Source organism: Schistocerca americana, chromosome X (genome assembly GCF_021461395.2).
Source record: "Schistocerca americana isolate TAMUIC-IGC-003095 chromosome X, iqSchAmer2.1, whole genome shotgun sequence".
Lineage (NCBI taxonomy): Eukaryota > Metazoa > Arthropoda > Insecta > Orthoptera > Acrididae > Schistocerca > Schistocerca americana.
In genome coordinates this window covers 198,493,615-198,518,940 of record NC_060130.1, presented here as the reverse complement: position 1 = coordinate 198,518,940, position 25,326 = coordinate 198,493,615, and the positions used below count along the sequence as shown (strand labels likewise).

The 25,326-nt window shown below is 39.1% G+C and overlaps 1 protein-coding gene across 2 annotated transcripts in view; it reads right to left on the bottom strand.

Annotated features, from left to right (window-relative positions):
• Positions 1 to 5,971: 5,971 nt before the first annotated feature.
• LOC124554898 (5-aminolevulinate synthase, erythroid-specific, mitochondrial) overlaps positions 5,972 to 25,326 on the bottom strand; it is a 106,387-nt gene continuing 87,032 nt past the window's right edge. For both annotated transcript variants that reach the window (XM_047128586.1, XM_047128587.1), the window contains exons 9-11: positions 16,907 to 17,175; positions 16,185 to 16,401; positions 5,972 to 8,622 (exon numbers count right to left, since the gene is read on the bottom strand). In XM_047128586.1, the coding sequence (XP_046984542.1) occupies positions 16,186 to 16,401; positions 16,907 to 17,175 (485 nt within the window). In that variant the 3' untranslated portion in view covers positions 5,972 to 8,622; position 16,185. The remainder of the gene's footprint in view (positions 8,623 to 16,184; positions 16,402 to 16,906; positions 17,176 to 25,326) is intronic.

Here is a 25,326-nt window from a genome sequence, read left to right as displayed (position 1 = left end):
ATGCTTATATAGTTACGGTAGTTTGAGAGGATGAGAGATAGCTGCTTAGAAAGCAATGAAGTGTATTTTCACCTGATTTTATAAATACACATACTTTCCATTTCTTTTTGGTCATTTTGGATGTTATGGTGTGCATCTCATTAAAACAACTTTGTGGTCAATAATTGCTGTTGACATCATGGTGCTCTCTATTTGCTCAGGTTTGTTTGTTGCTAAGAGATCTAGTATGCTATCATAGCCATTTACACTCCACGTGGACTCACGAGCTACTTGCTTAAAATAATTTTCAAAAAAAGCATTTAGTGGAATTTTGGATGATATTTTCTGCTTACCACCTATACAGTCCCCACTGCCTATGTAGCTGCCTCAAGTGTGCAATGGATCCTGGCTCTATAAACTGAATTATGACACCTCTCCACCATACAGCACAAGAAGCCTACATGGCCACAGAATTGTCTGAGACTCTTGGTCCTGTCAACAATGCTACAGACAGAGAGCTCTGCCTTTGTCTTGTAAGCAAGACTGGCTCTCCTTAGCATTTCAGATAGCTGCCAGGCACCAGAGAGAATCTTTTCCAATTCAAAAGCAACAGACATTGTCACACTGAAGTAGGTCTGCAGTAGGATTTATGACACATACTGTTTTTGAAAATAATTATGTACATCGAAGAAAATGATGTAGTGACACAAGTCAGCACAGATTGAGAAAGTATCATTCTTGTGAAACAACTGACTCTTTATTCACATGAGGTAATGAGTGCTATCAACAGGAGAGCTCAAACTGATTCCACATTTCCAGATATCTAAAAGGCTTTTGAGATTGCTCCTCACAAGTGACTTCTAATCAAACTGCATGCCCAAGGAGTACCAACTTGTCTATGCAACTGGATTCATGATTTGTTGTCAGAAAGATCACAGTTTGTAGTAACTTGTGGAAAGTCAAGTAAATCAGAAGTGATATCTGGCCTTCCCCTGGGAAGTGTTATTGGGCCTCTGCTGTTACTAATCTATGTAAACAACTTAGGAGACAATCTGAGCAGCCCTCTTAGATTATCTGCAGATGATGCTGTCATTTATCATCTAGTAAAGTCATCAGAAGATCAAAACCAATTGCAAACTGATAGAGACATGACATCTGTATGGAGCAAGAAGTGGAAAGTGACTCTAAATAAGAGAAAGTGTGAGGCGATCCACTTGTGTACTGAAAGGAATCTGTTAAATTTCAGTTACAAGATAAATCACTCAGATCTATAGGCTATCAATTCATGAGTTGCCGTGGCAATCATTAAAGGAAAAGCACTTTGCATTGTGGTGAGATATTTTCACAAAATTTGGAGCACCAACTTTCTCTATTTTTATTTTATTTTATTTATTTATTGTTCCGTGGGACAAAATTAAGGAGAAGTCTCCATGGTCATGGAACGAGTCAATACATGAAATTATAACACGATAGTAGAAACAGATGAAATGAAATATAAGAAACATATTCAGGCGACAATTCGTAAGTTTAAATAAAGAAAATCAACAATGTAACACTGGAATTTGCTTAATTTTTCAGCTCTTCCAGGAGCTCCTCGACAGAATAGGAGTAGTGAGCCATGACGAAACTTTTCAGTTTAGACTTAAAAGAGTTTGGGCTACTGCTAAGATTTTTGAGTTCTTGTGGTAGCTTATTGAAAACGGATGCAGCAGAATAGTGCACTCCCTTCTGCACAAGAGTCATGGAAGTGCACTCCACATGCAGATTTGATTTCTGCCTAGTATTAACCGAGTGAAAGCTGCTAACTCTTGGGAATAAGCTAATATTGCTAACAACAAACGACATTAAAGAAAGTATATACTGTGAGGGCAATGTCAGAGAATTCCAAGACTATTGAACAGTGGTCGACAAGAGGTTCTCGAACTTACACCACATATAGCTCGAACAGCCCGTTTTTGAGCCAAAAATACCCTTTTTGAATCAGAAGAATTACCCCAAAAAATAATACCATATGACATAAGCGTATGAAAATATGCGAAGTAGACTACCTTTCGTGTTGAACTGTCAATTATTTCAGATACTGTTCTCCTCTGAATGCAAAAATATTTTTTTGAAACCCACCTACACAGAGAGAAATGATCATCACAATGAAATAATAGACATCAGAGCTCTAATGAAACAATTTGAGTGTTTCTTTTTTCCGATGCACTGTTCGATTGTAGAAAAGTAGAGGAATGGTTTGAAGGTGGTTCAATGAACCCTCTGCCAGGCACTTAAGTGCAAATTACAGAGTAGTCACATAGATATAAGATGTATATGTAGTACCAACATGAGCTATCACCTGCAATTAGCTGCACCCTGTTCACTTTTACGGTATCGGGAAGCACCCGTTCCACATTTCGGATGATCCCCCACTGCCCTGCCCTCTCCAGTATGCCCACAGAGTGCACATTGGATTTCTGCTCCTTCTTGGCGGCCATATACTTAAGGGGCTCCATTACACATCTCATATTGGGCCTCCCAACTACCAATAATCCCTTCCTCTGTGAATGTCCAATCTTTCAGACTGAGACGCTTCCTCTGAAACAAGGTAAATGATGGTAAATGGCCCAGAATCTTTATCATCTGCAGTTAGCGCCTGAAACCCATGTCAGACAAAATGGGAAGGACAGGTGAAGGACCAACTTAAATGCTGTCAATAAATGGGCCAACCACAGCACTGGACTGATTGAGTTACATGTAGGACATGCTGGATGTCCCTTGGATCCCATTTCTATCCCCCCATAGTGATGCTAATTGGCAACAGCCTTAAGTTACATGACCAAAGACAGCATAATCTGAAGCTGTGAGCAAAGGAATTCCAATTCAGCTCCCATCCGAGCACAGTATTCACAGCCCTATCCATGCTGAAAGTGATGGAAATCTACACTGCATAAACCTGCAAGAAATTTAAGATTAAACTACAAAAGCACATGGAGAGAGCTAAATAAGTGACTCACTTCTAATTATAAGCTTGTACTACAATGCACAAATAAATGAACTATGCTCCTGGTACTTCTCGAATGGAGGCTGGTGCCAGACTGAGCTGTCTTCAGTGGCCATTGGCATGTTCAAGATAAATGACAGTGATGCTATGGATGGCACAAATCTACACTACTCTCTTACTATAGTACAAACTGCCATATTTACCCAAGTATAAGATGACGCTGAACATAAGACAACACTGTTTTTTAAATTTGTCCATGAGAAAAATTTATTTCTAACACCTTCTGACTAATCAAAATTAGAAACTGTTTTATTGACGTAAAGTATCTGCCTAAGAATTTAACATTACCTGTTCTAAACTTATTCCATTGAGTGTCTATATTTTGATAATACAAGCAGGAATAAAATAAATGAAAAGAAATGGTTTGCCACCACCTTTTTTTGCATACTAAGCCTGTAGTCTGTGTTGTCATTATTTTAAAACATCATCATCGTCATAACAGCAGCACACCTGTAAAATTTATATCTTTGTTGTCACAAATATTTGGCTGTTTCTTCCAAATATGTTGCGATTTCTGAGGTTGTACTTATAGTGAGACCTGAGAACACTGCTGTTTTTTTCTGTATACATAGCAGACTGCTTCTATACTGATGTGAGAATGTTGCAATGTCTCTTGCTTCCAAGCATATCACCTGCCCACTGTTTTCTCATTCGTTGCATGGAACCACCAGCTGACACACCCCTCTCATTCCTGTCATACCTCACTGGGGGCACTGACAACATTGCTGCACAAAACATGTAAGTACGTCACTGCCCCCTACACCATGTCCTGCAGAAATGTGTATTATTGTTGAGTATTTGTTCAGTTTTAAAGTCAATTCAATTCCAACTACAAAAGGACTGAGGCAAAATGCAGTTTGAAAGTGTCAGATGTTCATAAAAAGCCAAAGCATGCAGTATAGATTCCCATGGTTGCCAGAATGATGAAATTTAATGTTCACTCACCCTCTCACCTGCCTGCACTAATCCTAATTCTCCACCAGGATGGTGTCACCTCCCCACCCCTACCATTCTGTAGTGCTGTGTTTGAGCAACTGTGAAGAACAACCCGCAATATCCTCTGGGATGTAGGTTACATGTAACAACAGAAACTAATACATAATCGAAAGATTGCATGCATGATTTAGTTCAATTTTTGAACTTTCATTTGTCCCGTGATCTAGTGACGTCTGTTAGTACGATCTCCTGGATGAGTCTAGCCATTGTAATTTATTCTCACAATAACAATTACATCTACACCTATACTCCGCAAGCCACCCAATGGTGTGTGGCGGAGGGCACTTTACGTGCCACTGTCATTATCTTCCTTTCCTGTTCCAGTTGTGTACGGTTTGCGGGAAGAAAGACTGCCGCAAAGCCTCTGTGCGCGCTCGAATCTCTCTAATTTTACATTCGTAATCTCCTCGGGAGGTATAAGTAGGGGGAAGCAATATATATTCGATACCTCATCCGGAAACACACCCTCTCTAAACCTGGACAGCAAGCTACACCGCGATACAGAGTGCTTCTCTTGCAGAGTCTGCCACTTGAGTTTGCTAAACATCTCCGTAATGCTGTCACGCTTACCAAATAATCCTATGAAGAAACGCGCCACTCTTCTTTGGATCTCGTCTATTTCCTCAGTCACCCCGACCTGGTACGGATCCCACACTGATGAGCAATACTCAAGTATAGGTTGAATGAGTGTTTTGTAAGCCACCCCCTTTGTTGTGGGCTACATTTTCTAAGGACTCTCCCATGAATCTCAACCTGGCACCTGACTTACCAACAATTAATTTTATATGATTACAGTCAGTTTGATATGATTTATTTCATTTTTTGGGCATTTAACTCCGGTTTAATTTCCTTTCTCGTTTCATCTGAATGTTACCATTTTGTTCTAAAGCTGGAAATGTTTTTACTTCCTATTCTAATATATCAACACTGACCAAATGTATCATTTGCAACACACTTGGTAAATCATTAGTCTCTCATAACCAAATAAAATATTTTTTGGATTAAGAATCAAGTAATTTGGTTTGGAGGACAACCTTTTCACTGTTGATCGTCCTTACTTCAAAAGCAGCATAAATGTTTGTATATGATTTCCGTATATGTAGGAGATCATCCATCGCAAGAATGTTCGTAACGTGAGCAACAAGGGTCCCAAAATGCTTCCGTGAAACATCACTGAAGTTAATCCTACAACCTGTTGATGGTTCTCCACCCAAGATAATAAGCTGCATCACCCTACAAACAAACCTGCAATTCAGTCACAAATTTCATTTGATACCCTATATGAACATAAATATCCCGTATGATGATAAATAGTGGTGTTGTACTGAGTCAAATGCTTTTCTGAACTCAGGTAATACTGCAGCCACGAAATCGTCTTCATCTGTGGCCGTTAAGAGGTGAGAAAATCTGGGTAGCATGTGACCAATGTTTCCACAATCCATGCTGGTTGGTGTGTTTGAGGTCATTCTGTTTGAGATACTTCATTATGTTTGAGCTCAGAATACATTCTAATATTCTGCAACACATGGCTATGAATAAGCCTGGTCAGTAGTTTTGTGGATCACTTCTGCTACATTTCTTGCAGATGCGTGTGATGCGCTTTCTTACAACTACTGGGCACAGTAGTTCCTTTCTGAAGGAAGATTTGAAAATGTAGTCTGTGTTTGTTTTGTCATCCTCTATTCCAAGTCTTCTGTCATCTATGACTGACTATATCAACTTGTGTAAAGCCAGTAGTACACTAAACACTGTATTAACACATTTGCTTCCAAAATTCATATGAACAGAAAAGTCTGCACTAAAAAACTGTAGTATTATGCATCAACTTTGTCCAACTCGACAGTAGGAAATCACACATTCTGATAATTCAATTAGGAATATAATTGTGTATATTAGAAACTTTAAAAAGAAAAAAGGAGAAATAAGAAATTCATTTTTATCTTGAGTGTTTATATATTTGTTCCATTTTGAACACACACGCAGCATAATTAGTTTCTTTTCACACTTATAATGAAACTGCCATATCCAGAGAAAAATTACAATTATCAACGACTAGAATTTATTACAAAAATAATGATTCTTGTGCACACAAAATATTGACCTGAATTTGTAAATACTGTATACCGAACTCTCATTAGCGTTCAGTAGGAATGATGACACAGAGCATTAAAAGAATTACATATTATAAATTAAAGTCTCTTAATGCTGCCCATACATTAAGACATCAACATTTATAGTCTGCAAGCCACCTAACAGTGTGTGGCAGAGAGAGAATTTAAATATCTCTCAAACATACAAACTGAGAATCACAAAATACAAGGTACATAACAGATGACAAATATGAAGTCAACAGTTTAACTAGTTTGGTTGTGAATTTACTTCAAATCTCAGTACCTTCTCAGTACCTAAGACTCTCGAACATGATTGTATATAGTGAGATAAAAATAGCTTTTTTTCATTTGCTACAGTACTACAAAATTGAAAAAAACTACAAAGAAAAATCTGTTTCTCAAAATCATCTCAAATCTGAATCAAGTAACTAATTACTTAAAGACTGTTTATTAAAATGAAGGCTGACAGAAAACAGATTACAAAACCAAAAACAAAACAGTAGAACATGCAGGTGTTAAATTAAAGATCACATTCAACATTGACATGAATCACAATCAGGCTACAGAAACTGTCATCCATGTGTCTTTTCACAAAATGTGTTGTGCAGCAGTCAGACCAAACTTACGTTCTTTTTGAACATCATCATGTTTTCAAATGTATGCCACTGTTTTTCAAGACTAAAACATAAAATTCTCCTGTCAGCCCGATTATGATTTTTTTAACACTGAGGAGTAGGTATATCTAAATAACATTTCTTTGATACAACAATGTTAAGTGCTTTTCACAATCAACAGTGTAAATGCAACATTCACTACAGAACATGAAACTAGCTCTGTGTTCATACTGCAGGACAAAGAGGAGTTTAAAAATGACCAAAAACATCTTGCACATCTGATTATACTAAAATCCAAGTTACTGAAATTGCAGAGCCTGTGTGTCTGCAAGCCACTTAACTTCTTTTACATGTTCATTGTTTCCTTGACATAAGGTACAAAATATTTTCATTTTTAAACAAAATTATTTCCAACACACTTTTATCTTGCCAAATACTTATATCTACCAGTTAAATGGCAAAGTCAAAGAAATATTCACATTTTCTTTAAACTGAGCAGTACTATTCACCACCAACTAGCACAAAAAATTGTATAATTAATACTAATGTTGCATTAGGAAAGTAGAAAAAAGGAAGGACAATTAAGATTTAATGTCTCCTCAATAACAAAGTCATCTGATTATAAATCATTACACTCTCCACAGTTTGCACAGCATGACATTACAAACAATCAGTGGTTTAATTTGTGAACAATTACATGTTCAAAATTTCATGCCATATTGACTTGCGCCTATGTCAATGAAACACATCAGCACATAATATATTTGAGTGAGTGGTCTCCATTAGAAAATGGCTATGTAAGGCTTTTTAATGGAAACACATGTGGCAGTGAAAGGCAAAGGAATGTGCAACATACAATCAATCCAACACATGGAGATCACCTGAAATGAAATTTTGTGCTCCTCATATAGGAACAGAATATAATCATGTTAATAAAGTGTCATTCCAAATTAATGGCTGCATACTGTAATTGATCCTTGTTTAATGTTCAAACAAAGAAAAACTCCAAAATATAGCTTACACTACACAAAATGTTGTGCTAGTTCCACAAAATATTCTCACAATAAATATATTCAAAATAATGCTGCTGTGTATTCTATTTATAAACCCCAGTGATACTTTCTTTCTGTAGTAATGCTGATAATTCTAATCTTCCTACATTGGAGCTTTTTCTTCAAGTATTTAATTTCAGAGAAGGATATAATTACATTATTACTTTATTGTTTTAGGATAAGTTGGATGTAGTATCACCAGAAATTGACCAGTGATAGTGAACAATTTCTAACACATTAAAAGTTTCACACTGAATTGCAAGTTAAAATTTAGTCTTTTTTTCCACCAAACTTACAATTTCTCCCCTCTATCCCGCACAGACACACTCACGGCTTGTAGGAAAAGTATTCTTTTTAAATTACTTGATACTTTTTTAAAAATGCAAAATTTCAAATTTCTTGTAAAAATAAACAAAGGATCAGAAAGAAATCCATGCTTTCCAGCTAGAAATGTAGCATTACATCATAAGTAATACCTTCATCAAATTCACTTCCACACAGACATGGAGCAATATGATCATCATTGTCTAAAATTAGAGTAATTAAAACCTGAGAGTTCACAATAACACATAAATACTGTAATAATTTTCTAAAATTGTTATAAAAATAAATTTGAGACACAATAAATCAGATCACTCGATCTAAAGAGAGCAACCTATTAAGCAAATTATTTGTTTTTGGACTTTTGGTCATAAGCATCTTATTCCTTGAAACGACCAGCGTTGAGATGCAAAGATGCTGTTAAAATTCTGGAACAATTAAAATGTCCCAGTTTGTTCAGACTCTGGCAGCACTGATGTTTGTCATATTGAAAGCCTGGTGATCTGAGGGGAAAAAAAGAAAAGAAAATTATGAGAGTCTAATTTAACTGCAGTTTGTGCATCAATCTATTAGCTACACAGCCACAAGCAACATAGCATTTGAAACTATAGTAAGAAAGACCTAATTGTATTTTGACAAGCAGCTGTGAAGAAATTCTTGTTCATCTGGTTCATTTTCAAAATACTGTTTTTACTATGTCATTAGTTTGCTTATGTAATCATGTTCCATTTGCAAATTTGTGGTCACATCATCTTGCACAAGTGCAATGGATAGTTTAGGAAACACTCATGGAGGCCTTCCTATCAGGAGCAGGATACTACTATGTAACAATTGTGGGTAACTACTAGTATAAAGAAACAAAATCATAATGTAGAAGATTACCACATATTAAAAAAAATCATTCACAAATGTCATACTATATTAGTTAATTTCCAGAGCTGTGTCAGATTGAAGGTAACACTATTATCATTTGCCACTGACATATAAGAGCAAGGTGTGCATTTGCATGGGAAAAGGGACACGACTTCCTCCATATCACCTATTTGGTCATTCTACACAGCCTCATTAATGATTTGTTGAAGTGAAACTGTTTTCAAATGATAAGTACATATTAACATTACAGTACAAGGAGATCATCAACAATCATTAGCACCAGCAGCTATTTGTCATTGACAACTGAATTACAGCCTCCTCCAGAAATCTTCATGATCTTTAGTGACACACAACCCTTTTGTTGCTACATGTTTTCTAATATCAGCTACTTCCTTTCCATTATGTTGTCGTCTCCTGTTTTGTTATTCCTTTGAATCCACCAAAGAACTTCCTTAGTCTACCACTCATGCATCTGGCTACATGTTCTTCCCACCTCCATTTTATTTTCATTACTGTCAAAATCATAATGCAGCTTTACTGTATGATTAAATGATGATGGCGTCCTCTTGGGTAAAATATTCCGGAGGTAAAATAGTCCCCCATTCGGATCTCCGGGAGGGGACTACTCAAGAGGACGTCGTTATCAGGAGAAAGAAAACTGGCGTTCTACGGATCGGAGCGTGGAATGTCAGATCCCTTAATCGGGCAGGTAGGTTAGAAAATTTAAAAAGGGAAATGGATAGGTTAAAGTTAGATATAGTGGGAATTAGTGAAGTTCGGTGGCAGGAGGAACAAGACTTTTGGTCAGGTGAATACAGGGTTATAAATACAAAATCAAATAGGGGTAATGCAGGAGTAGGTTTAATAATAAATAAAAAAATAGGAGTGCGGGTAAGCTACTACAAACAGCATAGTGAACGCATTAATGTGGCCAAGATAGACATGAAGCCCACGCCAACTACAGTACTACAAGTTTATATGCCAACTAGCTATGCAGATGATGAAGAAATTGATGAAATGTATGACGAGATAAAAGAAATTATTCAGGTAGTGAAGGGAGATGAAAATTTAATAGTCATGGGTGACTGGAATTCGTCAGTAGGAAAAGGGAGAGAAGGAAACATAGTAGGTGAATATGGATTGGGGGGAAGAAATGAAAGAGGAAGCTGCCTTGTAGAATTTTGCACAGAGCATAACTTAATCATAGCTAACACTTGGTTCAAGAATCATAAAAGAAGGTTGTATACCTGGAAGAATCCTGGAGATACTAAAAGATATCAGATAGATTATATAATGGTAAGAGAGAGATTTAGGAACCAGGTTTTAAATTGTAAGACATTTCCAGGGGCAGATATGGATTCTGACCACAATCTCTTGGTTATGAACTGCAGATTGAAACTGAAGAAACTGCAAAAAAGTGGGAATTTATGGAGATGGGACCTGGATAAACTGAAAGAACGAGAGGTTGTAGAGAGTTTCAGGGAGAGCATAAGGGAACATTTGACAGGAATGGGGGAAAGAAATACAGTAGAAGAAGAATGGGTAGCTCTGAGGGATGAAGTAGTGAAAGCAGCAGATGATCAAGTAGGTAAAAAGACGAGGGCTAATAGAAATCCTTGGGTAACAGAAGAAATATTGAATTTAATTGATGAAAGGAAAAAATACAAAAATGCAGTAAATGAAGCAGGCAAAAAGGAATACAAACGTCTCAAAAATGAGATCGACAGGAAGTGCAAAATGGCTAAGCAGGGATGGCTAGAGGACAAATGTAAGGATGTAGAGGCTTGTCTCACTAGGGGTAAGATAGATACTGCCTACTGGAAAATTAAAGAGACCTTTGGAGAGAAGAGAACCACTTGTATGAATATCAAGAGCTCAGATGGCAACCCAGTTCTAAGAAAAGAAGGGAAGGCAGAAAGGTGGAAGGAGTATATAGAGGGTTTATACAAGGGCGATGTACTTGAGGACAATATTATGGAAATGGAAGAGGTTGTAGATGAAGATGAAATGGGAGATACGATACTGCGTGAAGAGTTTGACAGAGCACTGTAAGACCTGAGTTGAAACAAGGCCCCGGGAGTAGACAACATTCCATTAGAACTACTGACGGCCTTGGGAGAGCCAGTCCTGACAAAACTCTACCATCTGGTGAGCAAGATGTATGAGACAGGTGAAACACCCTCAGACTTCAAGAAGAATATAATAATTCCAATCCCAAAGAAAGCAGGTGTTGACAGATGTGAAAATTACCGAACTATCAGTTTAATAAGTCACAGCTGCAAAATACTAACGCGAATTCTTTACAGACGAATGGAAAAACTGGTAGAAGCGGACCTCGGGAAGATCAGTTTGGATTCCGTAGAAATGTTGGAACACGTGAGGCAATACTAACCTTACGACTTATCTTAGAAGAAAGATTAAGAAAAGGCAAACCTACGTTTCTAGCATTGGTAGACTTAGAGAAAGCTTTTGACAATGTTGACTGGAATACTCTCTTTCACATTCTGAAGGTGGCAGGGGTAAAATACAGGGAGCGAAAGGCTATTTACAATTTGTACAGAAACCAGATGGCAGTTATAAGAGTCGAGGGGCATGAAAGGGAAGCAGTGGTTGGGAAAGGAGTGAGACAGGGTTGTAGCCTCTCCCCGATGTTATTCAATCCCTATATTGAGCAAGCAGTAAAGGAAACAAAAGAAAAATTCGGAGTAGGAATTAAAATCCATGGAGAAGAAGTAAAAACTTTGAGGTTCGCCGATGACATTGTAATTCTAATTGTAATAGAGACAGCAAAGGACTTGGAAGAGCAGTTGAACGGAATGGACAGTGTCTTGAAAGGAGGATATAAGATGATCAACAACAAAAGCAAAACGAGGATAATGGAATGTAGTCGAATTAAGTCGGGTGATGCTGAGGGAATCAGATTAGGAAATGAGACACTTGAAGTAGTAAAGGAGTTTTGCTATTTAGGGAGTAAAATAACTGATGATGGTCGAAGTAGAGAGGATATAAAATGTAGACTGGCAATGGCAAGGAAATCGTTTCTGAAGAAGAGAAATTTGTTAACATCGAGTATAGATTTAAGTGTCAGGAAGTCGTTTCTGAAAGTTTTTGTATGGAGTGTAGCCATGTATGGAAGTGAAACATGGACGATAACTAGTATGGACAAGAAGAGAATAGAAGCTTTCGAAATGTGGTGCTACAGAAGAATGCTGAAGATAAGGTGGGTAGATCACTTAACTAATGAGGAGGTATTGAATAGGATTGGGGAGAAGAGATGTTTGTGGCACAACTTGACTAGAAGAAGAGATCGGTTGGTAGGACATGTTTTGAGGCATCAAGGGATCACAAATTTAGCATTGGAGGGCAGTGTGGAGGGTAAAAATCGTAGAGGGAGACGAAGAGATGAATACACTAAGCAGATTGAGAAGGATGTAGGTTGCAGTAGGTACTGGGAGATGAAGAAGCTTGCACACGATAGAGTAGCATGGAGAGCTGCATCAAACCAGTCTCAGGACTGAAGACCACAACAACAACAAGTGTCAAAATTACATCTTCCAACTCCAATTGTTTGTTTTGATAGCTCTTCTAGTGGTTCCCAACATGCATCTCTCCATCACCATTTGAACAACTCTCACATTATTGCTGCAGAAGTGTACCTTATTTGGTAGTAATATAAACTATCACAATCCAGATTTTCAATGGACTGATGGTAATGTTGAATACTTTGTCACCATGTGATCATTCCTGTGAAGCAATTCAGTTCCCTGAATTGAATAAATACTCTCTTTTCCGCTAACTAGGAGTCAAACAATCCTTAAATCTGTGCCCAAACAGGAGCAAGTAATTTATTGTTTTTGCTACTGTCAAGTGTTTACACACATTGTAGCAAGCACCACTAACAGCACATGGAACAAGACATTTATTATTATCATCATAGCAATATCTATCACCAAGCTAGGTGGCGCAGTCATTAGCACACTGGACTCGCATTTGGGAGGATGACGGTTCAATTGCGTGTCCGGCCATCCTGATTTGGGTTTTCTGTGATTTCCCTAAATCACTTGATGCAAATGCCGAGACGGTTCCTTTAGAAGGGCACGGCCGACTTCCATCCCTAATCCCAAGAGACCGATGACCTCGCAGTTTGGTCTCCTCCCCCAAATCATCCCAACCCAATATCTACAGAACAACAGCTGGTCCTTTCTGACTTTTGAGCATGATCTATTAAATATCTGTTCAAATAACTTCGAGACTGTGTTATTCTAAAGAAAATGTTTACATTCTGCAAAATGTAATGCCTCTTTGGTCTATATATTGCAGGTTCTGCAAAAGACCTGCTGAGGAGCCTGTTACACTTCTGCCACATGAGCAATTTCTACAGTGGGATTCAACGTGGAGAAAAATGTAGCAGGCAGCATCTAAGCAAGTGGTCACACAGCATTGGAATTTATCCTGCTGCTGCTGCTGCTGCACAAACAGAATGCATATTCAAGATCACACACAGCTGCATGCACCCCAACCCTTTTCTCAGCTGGAATTCTCCCTGTGTGGGCATACGAGCAATTTTTCACATGGAATTTAGTCTGCCACAAGTTACCAATCAGAATGTTTTGGTGATGACGTGTAACAATTATTATGTGGCCAGTAGCTATTAAAAGGTATTCCTGTGCCTGTGGTATCAAGTATCAGACTATAAAAACGGGTTCACGATGACGAGTTGTGACTAGTAATTACTATGGAACTTACTGTGTGAGAATGGGGGAAAACAGAACTGGAAGAGGAAAGTAAAGTTGCTAACAACAAAAATGATAAAAATGAATTCCTCTCCATATTCCAGTCAGGACAACAATTTAAAATTTATTCTGTACACTAGTTTTGTGAAGGTATTGATCTTTGACCAGAAGAGAAATACTCTGCAAAGTGATCTGAAAAATTTTAGGCTTGTGTTGCCTCTAGTTCCACAAGGAAATATACTTGTCGACAAAAATGTCTGAATGTCCTCAAAGTTGTAACCCCAAAATCCTCTCATAATTGTGAAGTACACAACATGTTTGAACTATAATGTAAAGAAATTCAACACACTCATCTATCATCCAGTGCAAAAATCTGGCATTTATTTGCTAAAATGCCAAATGTGCATTCAATAAAAGGGCGATTTTTCTTGCTCTGTGTGGGCTGACCACAAGCCGAAATTTCTGCCACACTTTTTCCATCTCAAATACTGTTGGAATAATCCTACCTGTGACTGTAGTCTTAGGATTGACAGTCCTAAAGTTATCATCCTTATGCATTGACGAAGAAAAAATCGCAACATCAAGGAGGACCTGTGTGACAAACAAAAGTTGGTAGGCACATTTCCACACCTGACAGATATGTCTATTCAAATTTCGCACTTGTCACATGACAGTGGTGCTAGTAGGGCCAATATGAGGATGCAAATCAGTTTGCTTTAAATACTCACTGTAACAGTCGTGAGCGTTAGTTACCTTTGAGACTGGATGTGGTGAGTTGACATTAGTCAACAATTCCTGTAAGGCGACAAAGGCGCCATATCAACACCTCACTGAGTTTGAACGAGGTCGTGAAGCATGGCTATGAGAAGCTGGATGTTCCTTCTGTGATACTGGAGAAAAACTTGGCAGAAATGTAACCACTGTACATGGTTACTGGTAGCAGTGGTCATGAGAATGTACAATCACAAGAAGACTGAGCCCTGTACGGCCACATGGCACTACCAAGGGAGAAGACAATGGGGTTTGACATATGGCATTGGCACATATTACTGCATTTGCAGCAGCAATGTGAGCAGCAGCTGGCACTACAGTGACACAACGAACTGTTACAAATCGGTTACTTCAAGGACAGCTCCAAGCCAGATGTCCGATAGCATGCATTCCACTGACCGCAAACCACCGCCATATGAGACTTCAGTGGCAGATGGAAGTTTGTAGCGTTTTCTAATGAAAGTTCGTTCCACTTCAGTGCCAGTAATGGCCGTGTGTTTGTTAGGACACGGCCATTTGAGGGCCTGCGAACTACCTGTCTGTGTACTAGACACTCTAAACTACACCTTGAGTTATGGTCTAGGATGTGGTTTCGTATAACAGCACGAGCACTCTCATGGTTATGTCACACACTCAGACTGCAAATTTGTATGTCAATCTGGTGATTCAACTTCTTGGGCTGCCATACATGATCAGCATTTCAGGGCGTGTTTTCCAACAGGATAACACTCACCCCCATACCACTGTTGTGGCACAGTGTGCTTTACAGAGTGTCAACCTGTACCCTTGGACTGCTCGGACACCAGATCTGTCTCCAATCGAGTGCGTATGGGACATTATTGGATGACAACTCCAGCCTCATCCACAAACAGCATTAATCATCTCTGTTTCGACCAATCAAGTGCAACAGGTACTGAACTCCATCCCACACACCGATATTCGGCACCTGTACAACACAATACATGCTCATTTGCATGCTCAAATTCAACATTCTAACAGTTACACTGGTTATTAATGTACCAGCATTTCACATTTGCAATAGGATGTCTTGAACTTATATCAACTTGTGATCTTGTAAAATTAATCACTTAAGTATGTTACCTAGGCAAATGTATTCCTGAAATTTCACTACTCTACATTAATTATTTTTTGTTTTGCACTTTTTACCATCAGTGTACTACTAAGATGCTAACAACTAGTGGAATGGTTATAAAACAGATGCCAAACAGATTAAATGGAAGAGTCCTACTAAGGAAATATGAATAAAATTACTCATGAACAAGGTAGCTTACAAAACTGTTATTCATTCATTCTTGAACACTGCTCATTAGTCTGGGGCAATAATTAACTCATGAGATAGGGAAAAAAAACCATGTTTCTTTATAAGTCCATTTAGTAATTGTAAAGTATCATGGGAATGCTCATGATTGATTCCAGTGGCCGATGCTAGAAGAATTCTATCCACATACATCTTGTGAAATGACCACAAGTGTAAAGTAAGAGAGTTCCAAGCTTGCACAGAGCCTTCCTCACAGCTGTTCCACTTGCATATCACATGCAAATGGGACAGGAAAAGTGGAGAAATGATTGTGATACTCAAAATACTCTCTGCCAAACACTGTTATAGATGTTGTTACCAGAACATAAAATCCTTAATTAAAATTAAGTACAAAATTATTTATTATTACCTTATGAGTTGTGTAGAGGAAGACCAATACTGATCCAAACATCTATCATGTCTGCCACAAGACGATTCATCATTTCAGGAGTATGATGGGGTGTTGGCGCAAGTCGTAATTTCTCTTGCCCTTTGGGGACAGTAGGGTAATTGATACTCTGCACATAGTGGCCAAACCTTTGTATCAGCTCATCAGATAGTTGACTGCAGCTAATTGGATCTCCAACCTGAAATTCAACATTTCAGAAATTTCTTTTACTGGCAGGAAGCACGAGTGGGATGCACAGAATATTTTCCATTAGCATTCTTCGTATCCTTCAAAATACAAAATAATGTTTTCCAATGATAAGTAAAGTCATTCATAACCTGAAGTTTGGCTTGGACACCACAGTCCTTTACAAGACACAGCCTCCCTACAGATGGTATGCCCCACCCTTGTCTTCCTCAGGCCTTTGAACATACTGACAGCCAAAAGTAGAGGGATTGCAGTTACACAAGGTGAAACAATGAATTACAGAACAAATCCTTGGACCAAAAGTGACTGAACCCAAGATCTTCCGAAATGTAGTTTACCAATTACCATCTGAGTCACCCACCCCAATACTCAGTAACATGAAATTATTAATGTTAACATTATTTATCAGAGTTACACACAAATCTATACACCAACATTACACTGGTCAATTCGTTACACCATTTTTCAGGAAAAGCAGTAACAAAAAATGTACCTACCTTTATGGGGATAATATGAGACGGTGTGGGTTCTACTGGAAAACCAGCAGCTATCAACTTCTCACGCAAATACTGAACATTCTGTTGGTGCTTAGCACGCAATGCTCGACCTTCAGGTGAACGAAGAATCTGCACTGCAGCATAACTTCCAGATAACACAGTAGGTGGCAAAGATGTTGTGAAGATGAAACCCGCTGCATAGCTCCTTATCATATCCACAAGATTTGCTGAACCAGCAATGTAGCCTCCAACATTTCCAAATGCTTTCCCTAAGAACAGAAATTGAAGACTAAAGTATAGTTTCTTAGATCCTAAAACACATCACAGTTATGAACATATCATATCTCTCAATTTTCTCTTGCAGACACCATACAATCAACTTAAGCAAAACTTTGAAGTCAGTCACAATATAATAACCATTTATTTAATAATTTTCAAGAGCTGTGGAGGAAAATACACACACACACACACACACACACACACACACACACACACACACACTCCCTGCAGTTTGAAAGGGGTGAGGGGTTGTGTCTGGTGGAGTGGGTGAAGGGAGAAAGGAGGTGGGTAGAGAAGAGGCAGGGAGTGGGAGGGAGGGTTGGGGAATGATGGCTGATGGCTAGGAGGAAGAGCCAGCAAGTGCATGGGATAGGAATGCAACACATGCACCAGCTCCAGTGAGGTTGAGCAGTGCAAAATGAGAATAATGTGCAGGAGTTGTAACGTCTCAAGGAGTCATCGCAAGTACTGCAACAGCAGCAGGCAACATTCAGTTGTAGGTGACAAGTGGTAACAGGTGGGTTAATGACAGGACATGCACTCTCAGGATATCTTGCATCCACACAATATGACTACGCTTTTGTTTAGCACTAGCCACGAAGTAACACCACAAGAAATAGAACCCTTCTCAAAGATATGCAAATAGTATTTCCCGTAATTTTTTAAAATGTGTTTTATGATGCCATACGTTAAATACATTTGAAGAAGTATGGTTAACTGTCTGAGTATGTGCATTAACAACTGTAATAAGAGATAGAGATAGATAGATAGATAGATAGATAGATAGAGAGAGAGAGAGAGAGAGAGAGAGAGAGAGAGAGAGATATTTTAAATGTGAAAATAATCACATAAACATGTTAATGGTTTGTTTGTGTAAGGTTGGCAGGGCGAGTTAATTGTTTGCATCAGGTTGGCAGGACTGCTGAGAACAGTTGATGAAAACCATTTCTTTGAAGTTGGTTTTGGCATGATAAACTCTCAGTCTGTAACTTACAAGACATGATCTAAGATGTAGTTCTAGAACTGGAGAGAGTATGGTGTGTTCATACTTACGTGGTTATGCAAGAATAGTGTAGTACAACATATAACAGTGTTGACCATTGTGTTAATATTGTGAAGTTTAGATGTTGCTGGAAGACAATGTTATAAATATGACAACATACAGAAGCTGTGTAGCATATGTTCTGTTCACGACTTCAACGAGATGGTATTAAGAGAGAGGTGTCACTTTGTGTGGCTTGGCCAATGTTGCTGTTAGTTAAAAAACAACTGATGGTCATGAAGAATTGGGAAAACCACACCTCAAGAAAATAGTCACACAACTAAAGAGAGAGAATTATGTTACACAGCCTGGCCAACATAAGCACACTATTTTTCGGTTCTACCTCAGATGGACTTTCTAAAAGGTTGATAAAACAGGTTTGTAATAATATAGATAATTGAGTCTTCTCTCTTGAAATAGTAGTGAAGAAAAGTGCACGGTAGTCACCGTGATAACATTGCACTAATACAGACTTATTTCAGTATTTCATGAGTATTTGATGGAGCAAATATTATACTGTGTTAAGCAAGCATTACTAAAGAAAGCTCCAAGAATTCTATCAAAACAGTTGAATCATTCTCAGTCTGGAAAATAGCCAGAGGCGCAAGTTGCTTTGATTTGATGGGGACTGGATACTAAAGAGAATTAATTGGAGACAATTGTTGATTTTATGAAGACATGAACTACACTCACTTTCCAAATATGTAAAAATCATGTTGTTACTAATGCAATTTTCAAGAGTAATTTATGCTGATGCAAGTAACACAGTTGACACTCACTTTACCAAATGTTAGACTTGCTGCTGAATGTAGATCCATTGTTTTAAGTCCACAGACCATTAACTGTTCATATGATCTGGATAATGATATTGTCTAGTGTTGATTGTTAAAAGTACCTGTGTTATGGTCAGGCCTGTTACAAAATTTGGGGTAAACATCCTTTGGAAGTAAAAGTGCTATTGGCTTTCCAAGTATGGTTATATGCATTTGGATGGTGTTCATGGAATTAATGGAGAGATTTAGTAATTTAGGGTAGGTACTAGTACATAATTCATGATTATCTTGATTGTTGTTTAAGATCAATGAAAGCTGTACACTGCTGGTGACTCATTTTCTCATTAGTAACAGTAATCATTCCGTGTACTATAATTACAGTGTGTGGCATTTGTAGTGACTTACTTCCCCCCTTATTTATCTACAGTCTTAAGGTATATACGGTTAACTTTCCAAAGTCATATAAAGTCACACATAATAAAGTAGCTTTCACATTTACATATTTCTAAATGCAATTCTAAATTAAAGCTTAATATAAGTTTGAATAAGGCCCACAGTGGATTGGGGAGTGGATACAGATCAGAAGAAGGGGAGACTGTAATGAAGAGGGTGTTTGGGCAGGATGAATAAAGTTAGGGTCCTGGAGCAGTGTCGAAGTGGATGTGGTACAGGTGGCTAGTGCAGATTGAGGCCATGTGGATTACGAGAACAAAGGAGTCTTGCAAGGGTAACTCCCATCTATATAGTTCAGAGAGGCTGATGTTGGAGGAAAGATCCAGATGACATGGACTGTGCAGTAGCCATTGAAATTAAGCATGTTGTGATCAGCAGCATTTCCTGTCACTGGTCAATTATCTCCCACCTTCGCTACAGCTTTGTGGTGGTCATTCACTCAGGTGGACAGCTGACTGACAGCCATGACCACATATAATGTTATGCAAAAATTGTAGCAGAGATGGTATACAACATGGCTGCTTTCATAGGTGGCCCTGCCTCTGACAGGATAGGATAAGCCTGCGACTGGAGTAGGATGTGATGGTTTGGTGTGTAGGTCAGGTACTCCTTACGGGTCTTTCACAGGGCTATATCCCTTGGTGCAATGGGTTGGGAGTGGACATGCTGGATGTGACATACGGATGAACCAGGATACTGCACAGTTTGAGTTGGTAGTGGAGTGAGGGATGGGAAAGATGAAAGGATGTTCCCCATTTCTGGGTCCAACGATAAATTGTTGAAGCCCTGGTGAAGTATACAGGATGAGTCACTAACAATTGCCACCAAGAGTAACTCCAGAAGTATGATAGGAGCTGAAAAGTGTGTGGGACAAAAGTTGCATGGGACAACGGGGGCCATAATATGACATTGGTTTTTTGTTGCTTGGTCGGGTAGCTTCAGAGATATGAAGGTCAACTTTGTTTTTTTAAATGGGATGCTATAGTTTGGTAATTATTTTCTGATAGCGGCTATTGAGACAAATCCAGTGATGTGTAACAGTAAGGTCTTTGAAGGTCAATGAAGATAAAGGTGGCATGAACATCCATTTACAGAAGGTGTTCGAAGTGATGACCATCGGTATCAATGCAGTGCTGCAATCTTCTATCATGGATTGAATGGTATTCCTTATCACTCTAGCACTTATTGAAGCACATACTCTGACAATTATTTCCCGCATATCTTCAGGTGCAGTTGAAACGTCTTTATAAACAATGTCTTTTACGAATCCCCACAAAAAAAAATCCAGAGGCGTCAAGTCCGGCGAACGAGCTGGCCACGATACATCTCCTCCGCATCCAGTCCAATGATTTGGGAATTGTTTCTGCAACTCATTTCTAGCCATCAGCAAAAATTGTGTCAGACACCCATTGTGCTGATACCACATTCTGTTCGTTGTTCCTCAAGGTATTTCTTCCAATAACAGACCTAATGTTTCTTGCAGGAATGTGGTGTACTTCCTACCATTAAGATTTGCTTCAATGAAATAGGGGCCTATAATTCTGTTCTCCAGAATCCCACACCATACATTCACCGACATCGTTTTTGGTGTGCAGCTTGCCCAATAATGCATGTAATGCAAATTAACGTTTCCATGGTTCATGAATGTAGCCTCGACAGTAAATAAAATCAAATTAATAAATGTGTCATCACTCCATCGGCAGAATTAAACATGACACATACAATCCGTACCAGTTAATTCTGATATGGTAAGGATGATATTTATGGCAATACAGAACATGAACAGCACTACTCTGGCTCATGCCAGATTCCCTTGTGATTTGACGTGAACTAACACAAGGATCTCGAACCACAGTGGTAAGAGTACCAACTTCTGTTTCCTTATTAGCAACTTTCCTTTGCTGGATATGTTTCCGATGCGTTAAAGATCCAGTAGTTCTCAATTTATCATACACACATTAAAATGTATGACATGTAGGGTGAGTACATTGAGGATATCTTTCAGCGTACAAGTCTCTAGCTCTCACTGAATTTAATTGGTATTCTCCGTAAATGAGAAGCATATAAACTTGTTCCTCGAAAGAATACATCATTCACATTTGCTTGATCGACAATACTAGTCTTACTGTTCCTATTAGTGTTGTATTGCAGAACCGTTGAATGGTGTTTACATGTCAATGGCACGTTAGATGGATATGTCGTATTCAGCGAATATTTACTATTTGCACGATATACGAGGGAGCATTGTCAGAGCATGTGTTTCAATAAGTGTCCGAAGTGATAAGGAATACCACTCAATCCATGATGACAAGATTGCAGCACTGCATTGATACCAATGGTCATCACTTCAAACACCTTCTGTAAATGAATGTTCATGCCACCTTTTTGACCTTCAAAGGCCTAACTGTTACATATCATTGGATTCGTCTCGACAGCCGTTATCAGAAAATAAATACCAAACTATAGCATCCCACTTAAAAAAAAAAAAAAAAAAGTGACCTCCATATCTCTGATGCAACCCCACCTGGCAACAAAAAGGCAACGTGTTATTACAGCCCCCCTTGTCCAATGCAGCTTCTGTCCCACAAACTTTTCAGCTACTATCATACATTCAGAGTTATTCTAGGTGGCAATTGTTAGTGACTCACCCTGTGTAGTTCAGTTTTTCCAGTCTGGGATGATACTGGGTGATGAGGAGGGTGCTCCTTTGCAGCTGATTATTGAGGACGTGGTTGGAGGATAAGGGTGAGAGAGAGTATGAAACGGACAAAGTTCTGGGGATAGTGCCTGTCTCTAAAGGCCTTAAGTAAGGCAGCATACTGGGCGAAGGAATTCCCATCACTTCAGATGCGCCATCCTTGGGTGGTCATACTACATCGGAGTAATTTTTGGGCATGGAACGGAAGACGACTATCAAACTGTAGGTACTGTTGATGGTTAGTGGCTTTACATAGGCAACAAGTATGGATGGGGTCATTAGAGGCAAGGAAGCCAATGTCCAGGAAGATTGGATGATGACCTGAGAAAGAATAGGTGAAGCAAACGAGAGGTGGTGTTGAGGCTGTAGCAGAATGAGGATGAGGTATCTCAGCCCTGGGTCCAATTCGTGATGATATCATCAATGAATCTGAACCAAGCACGTGTATTAAGGTATTTAGTAGTTACGAATGTTTCTCTTGATGGGTCATAAAAAATGGCATAGGAGGGTGCCACACAGGTCCTACTGGTGTGGACATGTTTGTACCTCTTCCCCAAGAAGTAGTTATGTACATAGATGATGTTTTTTAGGTGTTTAGGGATTGAGGAGGTGGGTTTGGAGTTGGAAGGACATTGGAAGAGGTAGGGTTTGATAGTGGCAAGGCAATTGACATAGAGCACGCTGACGTATTGGGTGGTGGCATCAATTGTTACGAGTAGGGATTGAAGTTGTAATGGGATGGAGATAGTCGAGAATTGGTGAAGAAAGCTATCTGCATCTTTAATAAGGGAGGCTAGAGTGTGGACAATTGGTTGCAGGTTTGGATCAACAAGAGTGAAAATTCTTTCTGTTGGAGCACAGTAACCAGCTACAATGAGGCATCCAGGATAGAGGGTTTATGAATTTTGGGAAGCACATAGAAGGTGGGTGGGTGACATAGTTGGGGCAAGGAGGGAGCTGGATTCTGGGGAGATATTTGGGGAGAAGTCTCAGGATTTGAGTAGGGACTGGAGGTTATGCTGGACTTCTGGGATGGGATCACTATGATGTATGACAGGGCTTGTGGGTACAGGAGATAGTTGGGAAATGCCTTCTGTCACACATGTCATCACTGTGGTTCTTCACAACAGTGATGGAGCCTTTGTCTGCAGGGAAAATGATCAAGTTAGCATCTGTCTTTAGGTTGGGGATGGTTGGTCTTTCCTCTGCTCAAAAGTTTTTGCCCCTGGACAGGGACATAGGAAGAAGGGTAAGGCCACGTTGGTGGTACAGAATTCCTGGAAGGTAATCAGGAGGCGATATATGAGAGAGGATGGGGAAAGGGGGGGGGGGATGTTGTATGAACCGGGAGATACATAGATTAATATTGGGGCTTATGTTTGCTTTTTTTTTTTTGAGGGACTGATAACAAAATAAGTGTCTCCACCATAGGGATCAGGTGAAGAAGAGTAAGCCCTTGTGACTCAAACAAGACTGAACTTGTGTGTGGGGCTAAAGATGAGGTTTTTTAACAGAACTGAAATTCCTGGTTTTTGATGGATAGATTTACAACAGTGTTTTGGGTTTGTTTAGAGTCTAGGCTTTCTGGCACATTGGGAGGGAGCTTTGCAGGCTCGGTCACACGGAAAAGGTCAGCAAGGCATGAGGCGGGTGCTGAAGTTGGGTGCTAAGAGGGATTGATAAGGGGGTTCACTGGGAGGGGAGGGGGGGGGGGGAGGTCAGATGGGGGCAGGGGATAGGGGTTGATGGATAGTGGTGCTCAGAGTTGGGAACAGGATGTCAATCAATTTGAGAACTTTTGGAGGTGGTGCCTGGAGCGATCTTCCAAATGTTAAATGGTAAGGGTTTCACTCTGGGAGATATGATGTAGGCAGTTTGAGTTGTACAGTATCTGTTTCTCTAATACCAAGATAGTGAGAGATACAGATTGGTGGGATCTGAAGAGTGCAAAGTTGTGGTGAAAGGAGAGGATGGCATCCAGAAATGGGAATTTTTATTGTTAGGCCACTGGGGGAGATTCCATGGCTTAAGCAGCATTTAAGCAACAAGATAGGAGACAGTGTTTTAGCTAGGGACAGGTATAAAGCTGGGTGATATTTGATGAGAGAAAAACATGCAAAGTAAACACATCAAACAGATGTGGGAAATGGAGCAGTGGATACATTAGATGGCTGTAAATGAAACTATGGACCTCTGTTCAGGGGGTTTGGGAAATGAGAATGTAGGAGGAAATTGTGCTGTGGACTGGTTCTGCACATTTGTGATCACTGCAAAGGGGGGAAGAACTGTCTGACATGAAATAATGACAGGAATAATGTGCAGAGAAGAGGTGAATCAATCAGTAGATAAAATGTTGTACTCTGCTACATAAGGATTAACTGAAATCCAGCAATCAGGTGTGCTCAGATTGAAGCAGTCACTATCAGTGCTACAGGGTGCTGCAGAAGCCCCATGACAATAACTCATTAGCCCAAGAAAGAGACAAAGGGAAACATACGGAAAGATGTAAATGGGCAGTATGAGAGAGATAAAACAGGTGTCAAATACAATAAGTAACAAACAATGGATGGCATGAGGCATGCAGGGAAGGAAGAAAGTAAGCAAAGTTCTCAGTCTTGTTTCTGTGCCTTTTAAAGAGCCAATGGCTTATTATTCAATGATTACAACTTTTATACTTAAATTATAACATTTTTAAGAGTATTCAATCTTCAGGAGAACAATGAGAGGCATTCACCGACCTTGGAAATAAAAGTTTATCAACCAATCTGACTACAAACCCTAAGACATTTTGGTCTTACATAAACTCAGTAAGCTGTTTAAAATCCTCTATTTATTCAATCAGTACCATACAGCACCGAAATGGAAAATAACAGAGAGAAGGCTCAAATACTGAATTTGGTCTTCTCACATTGTTTCACTGCACAAGATCGTAGCATAGTACCTCCTTTCAATTGTCATCCAAATGCTGAAATGACTGATACTGAAATAACTGATAACAGAATAGAAAAGCAACTACACCTGCTTAGTAGCGGAAAGGCATCAGAACCAGATGAGATACCTATAAGATTCAACAAAGATTATGCGAAAGAAATTGCTCCCCTTCTAGTGGCAGTTGATTGTAGATTGCTGGAACAACAAACAGTACCTAGTGACTGGAAAAAGTGCAGGTCATTTG